A 20,584-nucleotide genomic window follows, 5' to 3' on the forward strand; every position below is an offset into this window, starting at 1 on the left:
TTTTTTTTCGTGATTAAAGTAATATATGGCTCAGTGAAAAAACAGAGAGATACTGAATTTGAAATTCAAAGTAAAAATTACCCACAACCCTATCTTTCAAATATACACATATTCTTATTCTTATAATCTGATTTTGAGTGCTGGCAGAGTGGCTCAAGTAGTAGAGCACTTGTCTAGCAAGCATGAGGCCCTGAGTTCAAACAACAGCTTTGCCAAAAAAAAAAAAAAAAGTTTAATAATCTGATTTCGAAAGAAAAAAACATAATTTGCATTTAATTCAATGCAAATAAAGGAGAAGAAAAGGCTTGCAAAAACACAAGTTTATTTTGCCACTTAGCTGGCAAATATATTAAGTCTATGGATTCACACTGGTATCAAACTCAGTTTTTTTCTGTTTCCTTTGATGAGCTTGGGACTGGTGGCCCCAACTCACTCTCAGCTCTCAAGATGTCAGAGAAGCAAGAGATCCAACTGGAGCATCTCCTAGCAGCTGACTGTGGTCATGAGAGTTTCATTCACTTCTTACAGGTTGCCTGATTTAACTCACCTCTACCAGCACCCATAAGCAACCAAAATGGAAAGGCCTTCTTTTATTTCAGTCTGTCTTATTTTGCTTTTATTTTGAAGGCTTATAGGGCCCTTGTGTCTGCTTTGTCTACTCCCACTTCTTCTAACTTCTGATCAATTCAAATATCAACTTAACCTAAATTTTTATAGACTTACCCTCACTAATTAATGAACCAAGTCGTTTAGCAACAAAATATAGAGTAGACAAAATTATACTACTATTTTGGATATCAGACAAAGAGATGTCTGCACTTGTGGAACACCCATCTTATAAATACAGAAATGTAGCTCAGTGGAAAATGGCTTAGAAATCTAATACGAATTGAATGTCCATGGGGCCACTTTGATCTTATCAGAACTGGGGGCCTTGCACAGGGTCCTCAGCTAGTCAGCTGGGTGGAGTTCCAAAGGCCAGGCAACTCCAGTAGATATGATTGGCTCTCTAGAAGGATTCCAGAAGGTGGTACAAGACAGGAATTGAGAGGAAGAAACAAGTGGGAGCAGACGGGGGCTATGGCAGTAATACCTGGCCACAAAAATCCATATTTTACCCCAGCTCTACAGACCAGGTAAAAGAATCAAGACGAGGCCTGCCTAAGGCCAGTTAGCATCCAAAGATCGGGAGCTTAGTGATGTGGAGAAAGCTGGGGGCCAGACCTGATTCTAACTCTCTGGGTTAAGTGACTTTCACTATGTGAACTAAAGAGCAGTAAGGACACAACACCTGCTTAAAGTGCCCGTGAACATTTCGGTGTCATAGGGCTCAAGGAACAGGGACCGCTGAGGCCCTAGAACACGTGCAGGAACTCCCAATTCCCCAGTGCCAATCAAGTGAAAAAGAGATCCTCAGGATCTGCATGAGTACACTGGGAAAAAAATTTCCTAGATGTGACTCAAATATTCAAATTTGACACCATCAAAAGAGCTACAAAAATGTAACTGCACTCTAGCAAAAGTACATCAAACTTGTATGTATTTACATCTGGCTGGCAGTTTTACTGTCTTCTTTTCACCTTTGAGTACTGTGTATCTGTCTAAATTTTCTATAATTGCTTATAGTAACTTTATAATTAAAATTAAAATTTTATAATTAAAAATATTGAAAACTGGGCATGGCGGTACATACCTGCAATCCCAACTACTCAGGAGGCAGAGGTAGGAGGTCAAGGTCCAAGGCTGACCCAGGCAAAAGCAAGAGACCCTATCTGAAAAACAAACCAAAAGGCGTTGGCTGTGGCTCAAATGGGGAGTTATACTCCACTAGCGATTACAATCCCTAGTACCACCAAAAAAAAGACATTGATTTTCAAATAGATTTTTGCCCACCCTAAACATAATGGATAAGGGAAGTGATCCAACACATTGGAGGCTAATGGATTTTGTTAGTCTCCAAGGCTAATTAAAACTCTGTTCAGAAAGTAAAGTTATTCTAGCTCTGATCTCTACAGACACTATCATTTTCTCCTGAGTTTTTATTCTTTTACATGTAAAGAGCAGAAATCAACTGTGTATTTCCCTGTAAAGCTAGGACTATGTGATCAATTAACCAGCACACTCATAGGTGGCCCAGACCAAGAAAAAAATTGAGCATAGTTTTATTTTTTTATTTTACTTGTAATTATAAATTGGTATCTCCATAAAAAAATAAATAAATAAAAATAAATTGGTATCTCAATCAATTGCATAATCCTTACATTAAAGTTGACAATTTTCAATCTATTATAAATGGGAAAATCTGAAATTTTGCAAATAGTGATCAGTTTGGTCTCATGATAGCTGAAGTTCTATAACAAAGTCAGAAAAATTCATGTCTAAAGAATGCTAAAGACAGATCGCTCTGTGCAGTCTCTTGTTCCTTTGTATCCATCAACATAAGAATATGGCTGTTAAACTTGTTCCTCCTTTTAGATCCCCCACCTCAGTTAATGACTGTGTCATTCTTCAGGTCACCAGTGCTTAGAGTCTCCATACACTTCATCAACTTCCTTTTCTTCCCCAATACTCGTTGTGACACCAAATCCACTAGTTCAAACTAGGAGACAGCCTCTTCTCTTCTACACCCTGTCGAAGCTCAGAACCACAGCACCTCTCCCTGACAGTGGCCCAGCTTCCCAGCCACACAGTCTTCTAATCTGTCTTCTGACAACAAAAGAGATGTCTTTCAAAAACACAGCTTAACCAAGGGATACCTTTTCTAAAGGTATCCCTTTAGAAAGGTTTAGTTTAAGGTGTCACCAACTCCAGGAAACCTTTGCCCAGTGGCAGTTAGGTGCTTTACATATGCCTTAGTCATAACCCCATTATTATTCTCTGTTTGCTCGGGTGGTCCTTTCACAAGTCTGTGAGCTCCTCAAAGGCACAAGCCAGGTCTTCTTCATGTTAGTAATAGTTACAGCTCATTGACTTTCATGACATCAGCTTAATCCAGATTTGTTAAATGAATGAATACTCTAGTTACTAAAATGACAAGGTAACCTAACTGCAAAAACCTTTAATTTTATAATTTATGAGATACCTGAATCACTCCTTCATTGCAGTAAGGTGTCCTGTCCTGCCTTATGCTAGAGTCTCAACTCAGGGTAAGTAGCAAGCAGTGCTACCCCTACTAAGTAGCAAGCAGACCATGACTTCTCCTAGTGTAGCTAAAACCAGCAGATTGGCGATATAAGAGCACTCGCTAGCAATGCAGACTCTGAGGTTCCACCCAGATGTCCTGATTCAGAATCTGTATTTTCACCAGAGCCTTAAGAGATTCATGTGCACCCTGAACCTTAAGGACTGATCAGCTCTCAGACTTTCTGCTCTCATGAGCCCTTTATGCTCTTAAGAATTATTTAAGGTACCAAAGTGATTTGCTTATGTGGATTACATCATCGTCCTGCATTAGGAATTTCAATGGAAAAAATTATAATACTTATAAATTCATTTCAGAAAAGCAATAATAATAAGCTCATTGCAAAAATAACATAAAATATGCTTTTATAAAACATAAACATCTTACAAATTGAAAATATGTTTAATGTGTGGCTGAAGAAAGGGCAGTTGTATTCTCCTACTTGCTTCTGCATCCGTCAGTGGTGATGTATTGTGTCATGTTGCTTCTAGAAAAGTGCATTTTTTGCACGTGAGAAAATGAGAGTGCAAAAGATACAAAAAATATTAGTATTGTTTGGGAAGTAATTTGGAATTCTCTGTGCACAGTTGAGACCATGGATCTAGTCTTGCCTCACGCGTGCTGACAAGCTACACACTATCTGTGTATAGCTTTCTTAACCACTGGTTAACAATTCAGAATGCTCACTACATCTTTAAGTGGGGTGAGTTCTATTAAAAAGTAAACTCCTCCTCAAAAGCCTGCTTTTTTTTTTTTTTTTTTTTTTTTGCAGTACTTCAACTCAGGGCCAACACCTCGAGCCACTCCACCCGCACTTTTTTGTGTTGTGTTTTTTTGAGATAGAGTCTCATGAACTATTTGCCTGGGCTGGCTTTGAGCCACGAGCCTACTGATCTCTGCCTCCTGAGTAGCTGGGATTACAGGCATGAGCCACTGGTGCCTGACTGTTGTCATTTTTGTTTTCTGTTTTTTAAATGGCAAAGCATTGAAGGTAAAGGGGCATTGTGCAATCTCAGGGTAAAAGATTTTCAGAGTAAGAAACCAGATGGGACATCTTTTCTAAACCTTCATTTTACAGATAAGGGAATAGAGAGCCAGGAAGGTCAAGTGACTTGTTCAAAGTTGGCCAGCTGGAAAATGAAATTGCTTAAGGACCTTTTCTCCCTGATTCCAGCAGTCTCTGCCACTCTCCAGAAAGTACATCAGGGCCTTCCAGAAAATTTCATAACGAATCATTTAAAGGAAGGCAGACGAGGAAAGTCAATGTTTGTACTCTGATCTTTTAGAAGTAGACAGAGATCTGACAGCTTTGCCCTTGGGTAATTCTCTCCTGGCTACTATGGCAGAATTAAAGCCCTGACAAGGAATCCAAATCATACATCAAATCATTAGGAGACAGAATTGGAAATTAGCTCATTTTTGCAGCTTAAATAGTCACTTCATTCACAAGGAATGGCCTAACATCTACAGCTTGCATAGGTAGGCTTCATCTGTGTAACAAGGACTCAGACAAATTTGACCCCAATCTACAAGCAGTCCTGCCAGCTTGCTTATGGCTTGGGTTCATGATAGTTGGGTACTACTATTGGTTTTCCCTGGATGAAAGATTGCCACCAATTTTGAGCTTGTTTTGGGTGCATATTAATTTCCATCACTTGCTCAAGACACAAGTTTACTAATTCACCCTTTCCCTTTGTTCTTCACTTATTTCCCCAACAAATATTTCCTGAAGGCTAACTCAGCACAAGACACATTTTTAAGAACTGTTAGGGAAATAGTGCCTACATATCCCAGACACTATTTTTCTGAGTTCTAATTGATCTAGGCAATCTGAACTAGCCCCCAAGTTCTATTTGGCTGCCTAATTAAAATCAGAGTTCATACTTAACAGCCAATCAAATGCCTGAAGAGTGTCCAATCAGGACAATTTGCTGACCACATAGGATTTCTCCCTTTTGACTACAATGTTGTACTTTATTTGAAGCTCAAACTATTGACAAAATAGTCTGATACCTTCAAATGCAGTCCTTCTATGACTGATTTTAAAAGGCGTCTTTTTTCTAATAGTGAAGAAGCAGTATACTATGAAACTTAACATGCTTGCCTCTGGAGCCATAATGCCTGAATCTGAATCTCACTTTTGCTGCTTATCTGTGTAACGTTGGGCAGTTTGTTTAACTTCTGGGATTGGAGATGGAGCTCAGTGGCAGAATGCTTGTCTAGCAAGCACAAGACCCTGCTTTGGGTCCTCAACAATACAATGAAAGAAATGGCAGAAAAAGGCTTAACTCTCTGTGCCTCTACTAATTTATATGTAAAATGGCAGAAACCTTATGAGAATTAAATTAGTTAATTCATGTAAAATGTTTATTGCAGGTTATTATTATTTTATTCTGAAATTCAAATAGCATAAAGACAAAAATTTAAAACCAGAGTTCAGCCTACTATGCTGAACTTTCCCCCACCACAGAGCACTGTTGGGAAAAAGTTGTTCTGTTAAAGCCCTTGTGCACAGATGTTGTAAGGCAATTAATTGCTCAAATAGGAGAGTGCTTCTTCAATGGCATTTTAATTCTAGCAGTATAATTTTTCAACCGAAAACTGATTCAACCTTTATACACTCTACTGAATATAAATGTGAAAATAGTGAGGTGCTATTGTACCACCTAGTTCAGTCCTGTAGGAGAAGCTATCTCTGTGTTGGTGTCATTGCCTCTTAAAGAAATTAATCCATCAGCCTGACAGCTTCTGAGAAACTACTCCATGCACATTAATGGCAATACAGTGCTGAAAGATACAGTGTATTGGGGAGGGGTGCTGAAATTGGGAACGGATAATAATGCAATGTGGGTAGTGGTCTCCAGTGGGCCTACGGAAGGGAGAATCAAGGAGGAGTTTCTGGAGATTTTGAAACATGGTGCAGATGTTGAATGAGGAAGAAGCATTCTGGGCAGGATTGTCAGCCTTTTTGGTTTTTTTTTTTTTTTTTGCTATTCACTATTCTTGCTACAAATGAAAATGTCACTCAAAATCAACCTGCTTATTATTTTCTCCTGAGTTATTTAGAAAACCAAGCCATTAGCAGAGTGCTCTTTATCTACCTCTATTCCATTCATGCCACAGTCTGACATAGTTTGTTCTTCCATGCCTGTAAATCCATATCGTTCTCATTGTCATGGGTAAGCACAAGGGGGGTATTATTCATTTTTTTCATTTTGTATTCATTATAAGTCAGTAAGCTGATGCTTCCAGAACATGCAGAGTGTGATCTTCCTGATTACCTTGCAGAACTAAATAGATAACTGATGAATAACCCTTTCTGTACACAAACTCTAGAGAGTCTCCAAGCTGCCAGTTCACACATGGAGGTCCACGATGAATTAATCACTTTCAAGCATTGACAGGGGCAAGTCACAGGACGTGACTCCTTTGTGTTGCCGCACACACTCCCTCTGTTTCAATATTGCTTGGTTGCTACATTTACTGTCTATAAAATGTCTTCTGCATCCATCAGTTTTTCTATATTTTGTCTCACAGCACTGCCAGCGGAACACCACAGGGGAGAACTGTGAAAAATGTCTAGATGGTTACATTGGAGATTCCATCAGGGGAGCACCCCGATTCTGCCAGCCATGTCCCTGTCCCTTGCCCCACCTGGCCATGTAAGTCCTAAAGGAATATGATCTCTTCTAATGCTTGTGCTCATAATTTGTTTGCCCCATCCAGAGTTCTGATGTTTTCCCACAGTCAGAACTGAATGTTGAAAATGAGATTGGAAAAGCTATAGGTATCTAGTGCTTAAGCACTTACAATAGGTAATGACTCTGTTCCCAAAATATTGGAGTACATCATAAAGTCAGTGAACTCTTCCAAGTTTCAGAAGCACAGCTAGTCTCATCTTTCTCAGCTATCCCTTGACTAATAGTGATCACAATTGGTAATTACTACAGACTCATTATAATATACTATTTTCTGTAATACTTGACTCTCAAAGTAGACATTTCCCTACAGGTAGCGGCCAAGTATGCTTTTCCATCATAATTAGAACACAGATTAACAGAATGCATGTTTAAGTCAGTGGGGTACATAAAAAATTTCCAGCAAAACTAATTCTCACTTCTGTCTATGTTTTGATGTGAGTGAGAAGTTAAAGAGATGGCTGGTAGAATGGCTCAAGTAGTAAAGCACCTGCCTAGCAAGCATGAAGCCCTGAGTTCAAACCTCAGTATCACACAAAAAAAGATAGACATTTTAATAGAAATAATGGAATTCTTTTATAGCACCTAGTATGTGTAAATCCAGTAATCAAGTCATAACTACCCATTTTATTGACTTAAAAATGAGAATATGGACTGGAGGTGTGGCTCAAGTGGTAGAGTGCCTGCTATGCAAGCGTGAAACCCTGAGTTCTCACCAGAAAAAAAGAAAAAAGAGAGAGAGTATGTAAGGGCTGGAGATGGAGCTCAGTGGAAGAGCACTTGCCTAGCATCCACATGTGCCAGGTGCTGGATTCCATCGCCATTACTGAAAAAAAAAAAAAAAGAAGATACTATGTAGAATTAAAATGACAACTAATTCTCCAATTGTCTGGTGTCAACTTGGTTTCTTACAATCAATTCAGTTCTGATGGAGAGCACCTGGAGTTAATACAGACCCCAGAGGTTAAGGGTTCAGTTCCACAGGATGGTTCCCGTTTCAGATTCCAACCAAGAATGGGATCCCCATGTTCCCCACACTTCTGGCCAGCAGATTACAAATTTGGGGGTTCCCTCAATCCCTCCTTCGGGTTTAATTATTCACTATGATGACTCAGAACTCAGAATAGTGCAATACTTAAGGTTATCAATTTAGTATAAAGCATACAATGCAGGAACAGCCAAAGGAAGTAACCTATAAAGAAATGTAAATAATCTGTAAGGAAATGTATAAGGGAAACCAGAGGTGGGCGGAACAGACAGACACACCCTCTCCAAGAGCAAAAATACCATCTTCTCACCACATCCATGTGTGAAGAAACCAGAAGGGCCCCAAGCATGGTTGTTCAAGAGTTCTTATCTAAGCCTTTCATAGGCACAATGATTATATCATTGGCCATTGGTGTTTGAGCTCAATCTCCAACCTCTCTCCCTTCCCTGGAGGATAGGGGAAAGGGTCGAAAGTTCCAGCCCTATGGGTATTTCCTCTGTGGACCTGCTCCCATTTTCAAGCCAAGGTGGGATTCAATGAATCTCCTCATTAGTAAAAACTCAGGTTTGGTTAAAAGAGGCTTGCTGTGAAAAGGCAATCTTTTCACTCAGGAACTTCAAGGGTTATAGAGGCCCTACCCTAGGAATGAGAGACAAAGACTACATATATGTTTTTCAATTATAACAAGTAGAAAGACTAGCCAACCAAGGTTCATGTTATGTTTTGACACATAATACTTGTGTGATCTCAGTTGTGTTATTTAATCTCTATGCCTCACTTTCTGCAAGATTTGGGGTCGCGGAGACTAGGTTCAGATTTGGGTTCTATTCTTTAACTCCTTTACCGCTGTGGATCTCAGCTTTTTCCTTAGTAAGTTAATCGAGCTAAGGTGTAAGGATCAGCAGCATAGGGTTGTGAGAGTGGGCTAGGATAATATGCATGGAGTATCTGGGTGGGTACCTTGCACATGGAAATGTGTAAGGTAGATGTTGGCTTGTTGAACATACAGCATAGTATTTTTTCTAATACTTTTATTTACTCTATGTCAGGCACTGTTCTAAGTTTTTGCAATATTTATGTATTTTACATATGATAGCTGTTTTAAAGATTAATTACATAATACATATAAAGAGACTAAAAAGGCCCAAGAACTTGCCATACACACACAACCCCCACACACTCTTACTGATAAAGAAAAAAGAAAGAAGATTGCAGTCACACGTCCCCCTAATTGCTTTTCTTAATCAAATACCAATATTGATATTTCACGCAGTACCTTGTCATGTGTTCGAATCCCATGATGTGCCTGACAGTCAGTAAGTTCAGACCTTTTACAGTCTCATCTTTCTTTAGAAACCGTTAAACTGCCTCAGATCTTGCTTTGTGATTTTTCTTGTCTGGTAGCATTAATAATATGTGCAAGATGGATGGTGTTGAGAGTGGAAGTGAAAAACACAAACATTAAGCATTCTGCTATGTTCATTCAAGAATGTCCTGATTTATGAGCTCCCTTTGCCTCATCTATATATAATCTTTAATTGTTCATTAATATTCTGCTTCCAAACACTAGTCCTCACCATATCTGATGTGATATGAAAATAAGTTAAATATATTTAACTTATTTTGTTAAATATATTTGCCTCTGGCTTCCTAGTAACCAGTTTCACTCATTCACCCATATAAAGATGCCACATAGCATCACCTGCTCAAAAAAGATTTTATAAGCTTTTAGCTGCAGCGTTTCTTTCTTTTTGTGTGTGGGGGGGCTGGGGGCTGGGGTTTTAACTCAGGGCTTTGCACTTGCAAAGCAAAGCAGGCATTCTACCACTTGAGCCACACCTTCAGTCCCTTTTGCTCTGGTTATTTTGGAGCTGGGGTCTCACAAACTATTTGCCTGGGCTTTCCCTCAAACTGCCATCCTCCCAATCTCAGTCTCCTAAGTAGCTAGGATTACAGGCATAAGCCACCAGTACCTGGCTCTGCAGTGTGTCTTTAGATAGTCACATGAATTAAGAAGGCAATCTCAGATGGTTCCTTCTAATTATATTATCTCATTTCTGCACTCACTTTTTGCCCTATTCATATGACAAGACTTTCTAATCTACATTATTTGACATTAATGTCTTGAGTTATGAGCTTTTTAAAACATCATTCCCTATGGACTGAGATGTTTTGTCTACATGCAGTCATGCAATATACTCCTGAGCACTTATTAACTACCGGTATAAAAACTGGCTTTTCTTTCTAAAAGTTTTTATTTATTAGTGTTTTTTAATTATACAGAATAATGGGCTCCATTATGATATTTTAATACATGTAGCTAATGTACTTTGATCATCTTCTTGAGCATGTTCTAGTTACTGGTGACATAGCATTAAGATAGGCCAAAATATAGCAATTTCTGAAGTTTCTATTGCAAATGATCTAGATTATCCAGTGTTTTAGTTGAGCAAGAAGCACTTCCCCTAGTCATTATCTCTTTCCCATAAATGAAACAGCAACTTGCCAGTAGGGCAATGAGTGCCCTGCCCTGAGAGAGGAACCAGTTTCCAAAGACATCAAGAACACCATTTCTACCCATGCTGTGAGTGCATGCGAGGAACCAGTGTTCAAAGAGCAGCTGGGGCCCTCCAGAATGTGCTCCCAAGTTAGGTGCACATTCACAGGAAAACAAAGTCTCTAGAACAGACTTGATGTTGTAAAACCTGCTGAAAGTTAAAACAAAAATATGTCACCTGTAGGTAAACAACATCTCGTGGGATTGGGAGGAATTGGTAAAGTGTGAGAGACCTCTGAGATTTGCAGATATTTCTCTATAGTGGCCATAGCTGTACTATGGGGAGAAGGGGGGCTGCCTTCAAAAGGATGGAGAGGGAGGTCATTGGTGATCACAGAACTGAATAAATCTGTTTGAATCCTATAAAGTTCTAACCCTTGATCTGTATTTATTACTGACTTAGTTAACTAATCTCAAATATTAATCAGATATCTTACCAAAAGCCAAATACCCCATTGTCTCTTTTTAAAAATATTCCTGTTGGTACTTTCTATAAAAATAAGTGGCAGGACTTTTCAGAAAGGCTTTTCAAAAAGGTATAGAAGCTGAGTTACACTTGAAAGATTCATAGACTGAGCTACATACTCAAGATGTGTGTTTCCGGTTTAACAATAGCCATGTCAGAAAGCAAGGAAATCATGCTTGAGCAAGTTAAACAAGCAAAAGGACCAGATGTATTTTTCTTGAAATTCTCCCTGGGTTTTCTAAGAGTAAAAAGTGCCCTTTCACTATAGGGGGTTGCCATAGTCATTAAAGTGGGCTGAAATGGACACAATGTTTTATTTTCCTAGCCAGTAATAGAGGTCTCCTTAAGAAAAACAAACAGTTAATGCTGATGAAAACCCAGATGAACCTGGATGACTGGTGTACTGCCTCTGAGTCTGCAGTCACCAAAACCAATGGTGACATTCACGATCCCAGCGACCATTTGCCTAGAGTTCATTTATTTATTTTGGGTTGGCCAGACATCCTTCATGTCTACCAGTGGTTATGGTAATTGCTCCAATTAAAGAAAATGTCATCTATTTGAAACAGTAGGACATGAGCTAAAGGCAAAGGACTCCAGACACCCCCAGCAGATGTTTTGTCTTTGAGTCCTGGGCGGGCTGCTGGGTGGAACACCTTCAAAGAAAGATGCGTGAGCTTTTGTTCATGTTTTAGAACTCCACTGACAGTGTTTCTTTAAGTCGGCCAAGGAAAAAGAGCAGGCAAAATAAAGGGGAAAAGGCCAAGGAAATGTAATTTCATTGGAATGTTTTTACCGGACTGTTAGAGAAAATAAATTGTGGGTATTGCTTTTCACTGAGAAGCACACAGTTTTCTGATTTGGTAAATGTCTTCAAACAAAGCAAACACATCCATTTGCTTTCCTTCAGAGATCATTAGGGTAGAATTGCTGACACTTGCAGGAATGTGAGAGCAGCAGGTCATGCTTCCTTGATTGCACAGTACTTAAGCCAAAACTAATTTAAAAGTCTTTAAAATTTTTCACACAGTAACACACATACACCCCGCCCAATTCATGTGTCAGTGTGAAATTTTCCAAACATGTAGAGGGTAATACTCCATTTCTCCTGCCTTAGTAATCGGGACATTTATTGATTCTGCTAGATCACTGCTTGTATTACTTTTCTATCTTGCTTCTTTATTTTTATTACCAAAAGAGGAGAAAAGAGGGGGATGAGTGAAGGAAGACGAGGAAGAGGAAAAAGTTTCCAGGGCTAAATCTTTTTATTATGGGTTCTGTTTCTTGCTTGAGGACTTACTTTGTCACTTTCATCAGCTTCCTGTAAACTGACTCCCAATCTTTAAAGTACACAATGAAAGAAATTAAGGTTCTGTAGGTGATTACAGAGTGTATATTAGGACTGGTTCCTGATCTTTTAAAAATGAGGTTTAGTGCAGAAAAGCATGGGGAAGCTTTCAAGTGTATACTCAGAAAGTGGTAGGAATCAAAGGAAATTCATATATATATATAAAATTACAGGTAAATTTTTATTATTTCTGGCTTGAAGTATCTGTTTAGACTTGTATATGAAATGTCACATATATACTATATATATGTATATGTATATATTCTGATATGTTAGAAATTCCCACTGCTTCAAGCAAAAATAATAAATACCTTTTTGGAGAAATATGTAAGGTATACTGGGAAATGGTCCTATCAATGGAGTGACATTTTCTCTTTAGGACTGCTGGTTCAAATTTTCTTGAAAGATAAGGATTTAATTTAAAGAAATTAAGCCAATAAGCCCACTCATTAAAACTTGAGGTGGACCAAGGTAGAAATGACCTAATGAAAAGCTAAGACACTCTTTTCAACAACATATGGAATTGACTTCTAACATTCACTTACAATTCTAGTTTTGCAGAGTCCTGCTATAGGAAAAATGGAGCTGTTCGGTGTATTTGTAAAGAAAACTATGCTGGACCTAACTGTGAAAGGTAAGTGAATAAAATTGTCCACTTTCTGTGTAAGTCAAAGAAAGCTTTCTGTTTCTTCCACTCATCAGCTCTGCCACATTTCTCTTTGGTAAGTCTTGAGGTGGATGCTTAAGAGGAGGGGGTCGGAGGACCACATTTCAGAACTTCTTGGGGGAGTTTTTCCCAAATCCCATGCCCCAGTATAACTATAACAACATGTTCCCTTTGGGTCCAGGCCAGGGCTACAACTCAGGATAAATGAATAGGGAAAAAGGAAACTAAACATGTTTGTGTTAGGAAGAATCTCTGGATGGTTTTAGAATCTTCTCTCTCCATCATTGGGAACCAATTCAACAGTCAATGTTAGGCCAGAAAAAAAGTGAGGCTTCCTGGGTAAATATAAATGAATTCTCTGTCATCAATAAAGCAATATAAAAAAGCACTAACCTATTACTTAATCCATCCTTTTGGGGAGAAGGTATAGACTGGTTTTGAACTCAGAGCTTTGCACTTGCAAAGCAGGCATTCTACTACTTGATCCATACCTCCAGTCCCATTTAATCCATTCTTTGCACCATCTCCTCAAAAGTAAACAAAATCCACGAGGGTCTGGATTTTCTGAAATCCTGTTTGTTATGTACACTTGACAGTCTTTTAAATTGTTTTGAGCTTTGCCCAAAAACGAAAGACCTTGGCTACTAAGGATCAAGGCTTCCCACTGAGTGGTTTCCTGGTAAGATATCTGCCATTCACTCCACCTGTTAGCTACGCAGTTTTCTAAGATTAAACACCTTTCACTAAAAGAATCCTACAGAGTAATCTTCATATTTGTAACAGAAACACTGTTAACATTGGCCTCACCATGTTTAGGCAACTGAAAGTTGTGACATTCCATACAGACAGTGAGGGGAGGGCCCCAAGATACTGGTCAAACATCTAGTGTGGTCACATATCTGCAGGCTGTTCACCTCAGTGACAGCAGTCTCAGGGCAGACCTTGATTGGGGCTCAAAAACTCAGCCTGCAACTTAAAAGTAAACTCTTATTTATAACTAATCTGCCTGCAAAGAAAGCACCCTGCATCTCTCAAAGAGTAATTTTGAGATTCAAAAATAGCCACAGTATCTGTGGTACAGAGAAAATCTCTACGATGTTACCATGATTACTAAAATGGACAAAGTGGATGGGCACCAGTGGCTCACACCTGTAATCCTAGCTACTTGGGAGGCTAAAATGGAAAGGATCAAGGTTCAAGGCCTGAACCCCACCTCCAAAATGACCACAGCAAAATGAACTGGAGGTGTAGCTCAACTACTAGAGTGCCTGCTTTGCAAGCTCAGTGCCCTGAGTTCAAACCCCAGTCTCTATTACAACAAAAAAAATAATAATAGTAATAAATAAATGTGTGAAATATAGATGGTTTTTCTTTTTGGTTGTTGTTATAGCAGGGAAACTGACAAGTGAAGGCTCACTGAATTGGGTCAATTAATAATTGTGACATCATTCTGTATTTATCTGGGGACAAAGGAATCCTAGGCAACTGATTTACTCAATTGCTGGCTCACTGGGAGGTCTGAGATGATTGTTTAACAGCTAAGATTGGAGTTTTTTCTCCTCGGTGTCTAGGTTTCTACTGAGTGTAGTCTGATAAGGATTGAGCAGCATTGCTAATGAATATTTGATGTCTTCTGTGAGAGGAGTTAATGGCCCTACACAGAGACCTGCTGACCAAGTGCAAGACCTCCCAAAAGTGAAATACTCTTGGCCTGAAGGACAAGAGCACAATGGTACAGATAAGAATTCTGTCAGTGAAAAGAGACCCCTCACCACCACAGAGATGGGATTGCAGATGATAAATCCGCTGGTCCACATCAAAAGTTCATGGGATCCACTGTTATCCAGTAAGGCTAGGTTAGATCTGGTGCTTGCACTGATCCTGGAATGATAAGATTTAGAAAGTACACTGGTTTGGGAAGTGGCTGTAGAGTGTTAGATAAACGGGCCTGTATCTCTATTCCACCACTTTTTGCTCCTCCTGGGCATTATTTGACCTTTCTCAATGCCAACTCCCAGCTCTATAGAATGGACAAAATGAAGGTACCTACCTCATAGGACACTTGAGAGGTAATACTATCAAGTCGGTAGTATGTACCTGACACTTAATAAATGTTCAATGAAAATTAACTGATGACAGTACAAGTCATTGTGCTTACTGTCCAATTTCGACCAATGGTGCAGTGTGTGCTTGGGATACTTCTTGAGTCCCTATTTCCTTAGATAGAAATTATGGCTTTGAGCCAAGTAGGGTTATTTATTAATTATCTCCCACATCCCCCAGGTTTTGCATTCCTCATCTGTCACCCTCACAACCATCCTAAGAGGAGGTTGTATTTTGTCATTTTGCTGATAAGGAAACTGAGCTGAGGGAAGTTGACAGGACTTGTCTGAAGCCCCATCATTACTACAAGTGGGGGACACGGGATTTGAACACTTTGATCAAAAGTCTAGATTCTTGCCCTAACTTACACTTCTTTTCCCAAATGCCTTTCTAAGAGCCTTCTACTTTGAAGAGCCTCAAGATATAGGGAAGAATTGCTAACCTGTTAGATGCCCATCTCATTGCTTTGTGAACTGTTACTGTACACCAACCTCCAGTACCACACCAGTATATTTCTCAGAGTGCAGCCTTTGAAACCCCAGCGTCCTTAGAAGTAGTCACAGAACTTCATGGGTTCTCGGGAATATTTTCTTAATTTTATGTTTAATTCCAATGTTATATCCCTCTTTAACACAGGGAAATCTACCTCAGCACAGGGGGAGAAAATAACAGGAATGACAGTGTGTGGATGACACTTGGAAAGCAATCTGAAGATGAAAGGCATGACATCAAAGCAAACTGAAAAATGAGTCACCACACAGCACGTGGCAGGATAGGATAAGCACACACGACTCAGACAATTCTCTACGCCACATCAGCGCTCAAGAGGCCATTCAATTGTAACAAGACAATGTCATCCATTGTCTTGAATTAATGTTCTTCATTTGGTTTTGATTAGTTTGTACTCTGTATTTTATTTGGAAATTTATTTGAATTTTTAAGGCACATAAAATCATAGACATAAGGAGTTTCCACCTAGTTTTATGTTTGAAAAATTTCAAGATAATTTAAATGAACATGGGAGGCTATATTCTATGAAAAGTTTTTTCCTTTAAAAGACATTCATATATATGTACACATACATATATATATACACATGCAAGTTTAGAGGTATAAAACATAAAACATGCCTTGCTTACTCTACCTCTTACTCTGCCATGTAACATAGATAAAACATAGCCATTCACTTTGTCTTATCAATTAGGTCTATGACTCTTAATCTGCTTGCCCCCATCCCTTTCTCTCTTTTCTAAAGCTCTTTTCCCACCTACACTTTAAGTTCACATGTTGGACATGATGCCCAAACCACCAGGCCACCTGGAGAACTTACCACATTGCCTTGCACTGAGACTGTGGTCGTAATGGTAAAAAGATAACTAACATTTATTGAGTGTCGGATGTGTGTCTGGCACTTAATGTATAATGTCACATTTAAGTCTCAAACTAATATTATGGTATACCACCTTTATCCTTATTTACAGAGGAAAAAACAGAAACACAGAGAGGTTAAACCACTTGCTCAAAATCACACAACAGTTGTTTTTATCTCTACTATGAAACTATGAGCTCCTCAATAGAAGTGTTCTCTTGTTCATCCACTTTCCCTCATCACAGTACTTAACACACCATAGGCATTCAGTTATGTATCTATTTATATTTAAGTAACTTTTTTTTTATTTTTTCTTTGAGGGCATGGGGTTTGAACTCCAGGGCTTTGTGCTTGCGAGGTAGGCAGTCTACTACTTGAGCCACACCCCTCCAGCCCTTTTTGCTCTGGTTATTTTGGAGATAGGGTCTCTCTTTTTGCCCAGACCAGCCTGGACCACAGTCCTCCTATTTATGCTTCCTGCTATTGCTGGGTTGAGAGAAGTGCACCACCATAACCAGCCTTTTTCTGTTGAAATGGGGGTCTTGTGAACTACCACTTTTCTTTTTAATCTCAGCCTCCTTATAGCTTGGGATGACACACCTAACTATAGGTTGAGATGGGAGTTTCACTATTGCCTAAGCCTTGAATCATGATCCGCCTGGTCTCAGCCTCTCAAGTAGCTAGAATTACAGACATCAGCCACTGGTGCCCGGCTAAGTAACATTTTTAAGTAAAATAATAATAATAATTTTAATGTTCATTTAAAAAATGAATGTGACAAGAATAAGTCATTGCTTACCTCATTATGTCCTCCATCTGCCACCCCATTCCAGATAATGGAAAAAGGGTGATCCAGAATTAACTAAGTTAAGTCACTGCTCTCTGGCTGAATTGAAGATGCAAATGAAGGTAGTCTACTCCTGCAGGTAACTATAAAATGCACATGCCTCATAGAGGAATTTTGCAATTCTTCTCTCCCAGTGTGACTGTCACTCCAAAGAGAGGCAGTTCAAAGATGAGGAAGAAGGGCCAAGCATGTTTGTTCACACCTGTAATCTCAACACTCTGGAGGTGAAGATTGGGAGGATTGTGGTTTGAATCCAGCCAAAGCAAAAAGTTAGTGAGATCCCATCTCAACACATAAGTTGAGCTTGGTGGTTCATACCCATCATCCCAGCTATGTGGGAGGCTATAGGTAGGTAGATCATGGATGCAGGCTGGCTCAGGTAAAAGCAAGAGACTCTAGTCAAAAAATAACTGAAGTTAGAAAAAGGGTTGGGGGTGGTGATCAAGGGATAGAACTTCTGCCTATCAAGCACAACACCCTGAGTTCAAAACCCAGTACTGCCAAATAAATAAGAGGATGCTGAGACTCAGAGCCATAAGGAGACTTATGAAGGAGTTCTTCAATGGTAAATCCAAACCAAAACCCAAGGGCCCTCAATGTTCAATCCAGCTTTCAGTTCAAAAGCTTATGAGATATGAGTATTTCAGTATTTCACCTCGCCTCCCACAGCAGCTTTCATCGTCTACTCTCACCCATTCAGTTTTGTGGTGGAGTGAGAAAAGTGGAGACTGTCTGATGATTCGTTATCTGGGTCTTGTTTCACGGAGGAAAGAATGGAGCAAATAAAAGCAAACCCAAGGTGACCTTAAAACCTTAACAGGAAAGGCATAGCATAATGTCATCAGAGATGATGATGACAGTGACAATGATTTTGATATGGCTTTGGTGATAGAAGAGAAGAATAAGGAATAAGGGAGACTAGCAGTTATTGTGACCTTCTATGATGTAGAAATTTAGTACAATTCACTCGGAAGGCACCAAGTCTTTCAAATAAACTATTAGCTCTGTTATTTGCACAGAGTTCTTATGCCTTCCTACCTTCTGTCTTGCCTTTGGACTCTCCCTAACTCCTTGAATAGATTACTTGCATTTTTCTAGCCATATTTCCCCATCTTTCATGAAGAAGCATTTAAATGGAATCTGCTTTGTATCAGTTTTTTTTTTTATTTCTTTTGATATCTTCTTACTTAACCTCAAAGACAGCTAAAGTATGACTCTCAGAGACGTTTCTGTGCCATCCAGTCTGGGAGTTTAGGCACCCTAGAAAAGCATTGGGTGACAGCTGTATGGCCCTGGGGGGAGAAGCAAAAGAATAAAAGGAGAGCAGAAGAACTCTAAGAAAATCCCCCAAACAATAGCTCTTGAAATATAAAATAAAATTTTAATATAAAATCATCTTTTATTCTAAACAATATCTTTCATTTTTCCATTTTGCCCAAGTAATATGATCAAAAGCTGAAATGACAAAGTTCATATGGCCACAGTCCTTTCATTTGCACTGTAAATTTATCTGATCTACTTCCTTTGGATAGATTAGATCATTAATAGATCTAGAAATGACACTATGGAAGGCAAAAAATAGGACCAGGCAGGACTCCAATACTGACTCTAAAGTCAACTACTAATCATTTTGTGTCTTTTTCATTAACTCTTTGAGGGCAGGATTAGACACAAAATAGCATCTGATAATTCAACCATTATATTCAGCAATTTATTAGTTCATTAATGCCAGACTCATGAAGTAGAAAGAGCATTGAACCTGGAGTGCTCTAAGAGTGTTAAGCTCTTCAGCAATGAAGAGGTCATGCTCTAGTTTTCTTATCTATAAATATAGGGATTTGGGGGTGGCAATCAATAAGTAAACTTTTGAGTGCTCACTCTGTGGTCTATAGAACCCTACAGACAATAGTTTCAGAGCTGCCTCTTAACCTACCACCAAAAGATGTTCCTGAAACTCAGAGTAACTCAGAGAAGGTTTCCATTGAGATTGAGATTTCAATTTACAGAATAAAAGTTTTGATTTTTTTTTCCTCCTGTGGAAGAACAAGGGGACAACCTATGGAGAACACATGCAGTAGGATCAACGGGAGAAAGAAAAAAAACTGCCATGTGACCTCCATGAACTTGGGCAAATGCTTTTATCCCCCAGCCCTTGAAATTCCCAGCTACACATTGAAGTGGTAGATCTGAGCCCCATTACGATGACCCAAGTATAATATTGTCTGCTTGGTGAACTGCAGCAAAGGATAGAAATTCAATCCAGCCACATGTTCCATAGACAAATAATTTATGCTGTCTTGGGGACTAAAGGACGTATAAATCTGAGGTACAAAGATATGAGGAAGTATGAATAACAAAACTTATTGAACATTTCCTCTTGGGGTGTCCTTCCTTTGTAGGGTGTATAGAACTTACGTTCATTCTCATCTTTTTCATAGACTTTGATTTCTAGAGTTCATTATGTTGCATTTAATTCATTTCCTGTTCTTTCAGAGCATGGGCTATGTGTTTTTTCTCTTCCTGCCTCCCTCTATGCCTTACATAAAATGGACATGAATTATCCCTCTGATGGGTGAATTTATTCTTTCATTTATAACAGAAACAATGTGTTCCAGTGTGGAGCAAAGGAAAGAGCATCAGGGTTGGAAGGTCTGGGACTTGCACTATGACTTCCTAACTATGTGACCCTGGAAAATTGAAGAGGCCTCAGCCCCAGAATGCCAGGCCTGTGTAGCCTTTCTCCTAAGTGTCAGTGGTAACTAAGTAATCTCACACAGAAACTGTGAGATGCAATGCAACCAAAGGGTGTAATGTAAAGGCTGAACATGCATCACATTACAACTTTACGAAAAACTGAGACCAGGAGAATCCATGAAAAATGTTGAAACAGTCTTTTTGCAGGTGTGACTTTTTTTTTCCATTTCTCTGTTTTTCAAGTATTCTGAATCATCATTCTCTAATTTAAAGGAAAGCATTTTAAAAATGTAATGTCTTATTATTGCTGGCTGGGACTTGTTGATTTCCTTGGAAAGCCCTCCTTTCCTTTCCACTCCCAAGGCCAGTGCCCCACCTTAAGCCCTGTGCACCCCACCCTGGTCTCCGTGTTCCAGCATGGAATTCATCCTGCACTCTGAGGCCAACACTGGCTTCCTTCACTACCATTTTCATCACACTCAGAAACCTTCACTGGCTTACTTCCTTTCCTCTTATCACATCAGAAGTACTCCTCTGCCTGACCTTTAATCCCATTATAGGTGACCAAGCTTTCCTTATTGACATTTAACCCGGCTCCATTTAACCCAACTTCCACACTAGTAGTGAAGGAGATTCCACAATGAGCCAGCAAACATGTGCAGTTTG

General features: G+C 39.2%; 1 protein-coding gene across 5 annotated transcripts in view; it reads left to right on the plus strand.

The window, feature by feature from the left end:
- The window catches only part of Lama4 (laminin subunit alpha 4), a 156,514-nt gene that overhangs the window by 56,352 nt on the left and 79,578 nt on the right, over nucleotides 1–20,584 (plus strand). For 4 of the 5 annotated variants that reach the window (XM_074076240.1, XM_074076232.1, XM_074076245.1 and 1 more), the window contains exons 4-5: nucleotides 6,719–6,843; nucleotides 12,792–12,872. In XM_074076240.1, coding sequence (XP_073932341.1) covers nucleotides 6,719–6,843; nucleotides 12,792–12,872 — 206 coding nt within the window. Of the gene's footprint in view, nucleotides 1–6,718; nucleotides 6,844–12,791; nucleotides 12,873–19,935; nucleotides 20,126–20,584 lie in introns of those variants that run through there. The other variant, XM_074076252.1, reaches the window with a different exon arrangement.

The sequence above is a fragment of the Castor canadensis genome, chromosome 1 (assembly GCF_047511655.1).
Source record: "Castor canadensis chromosome 1, mCasCan1.hap1v2, whole genome shotgun sequence".
Classification (NCBI taxonomy): domain Eukaryota; kingdom Metazoa; phylum Chordata; class Mammalia; order Rodentia; family Castoridae; genus Castor; species Castor canadensis.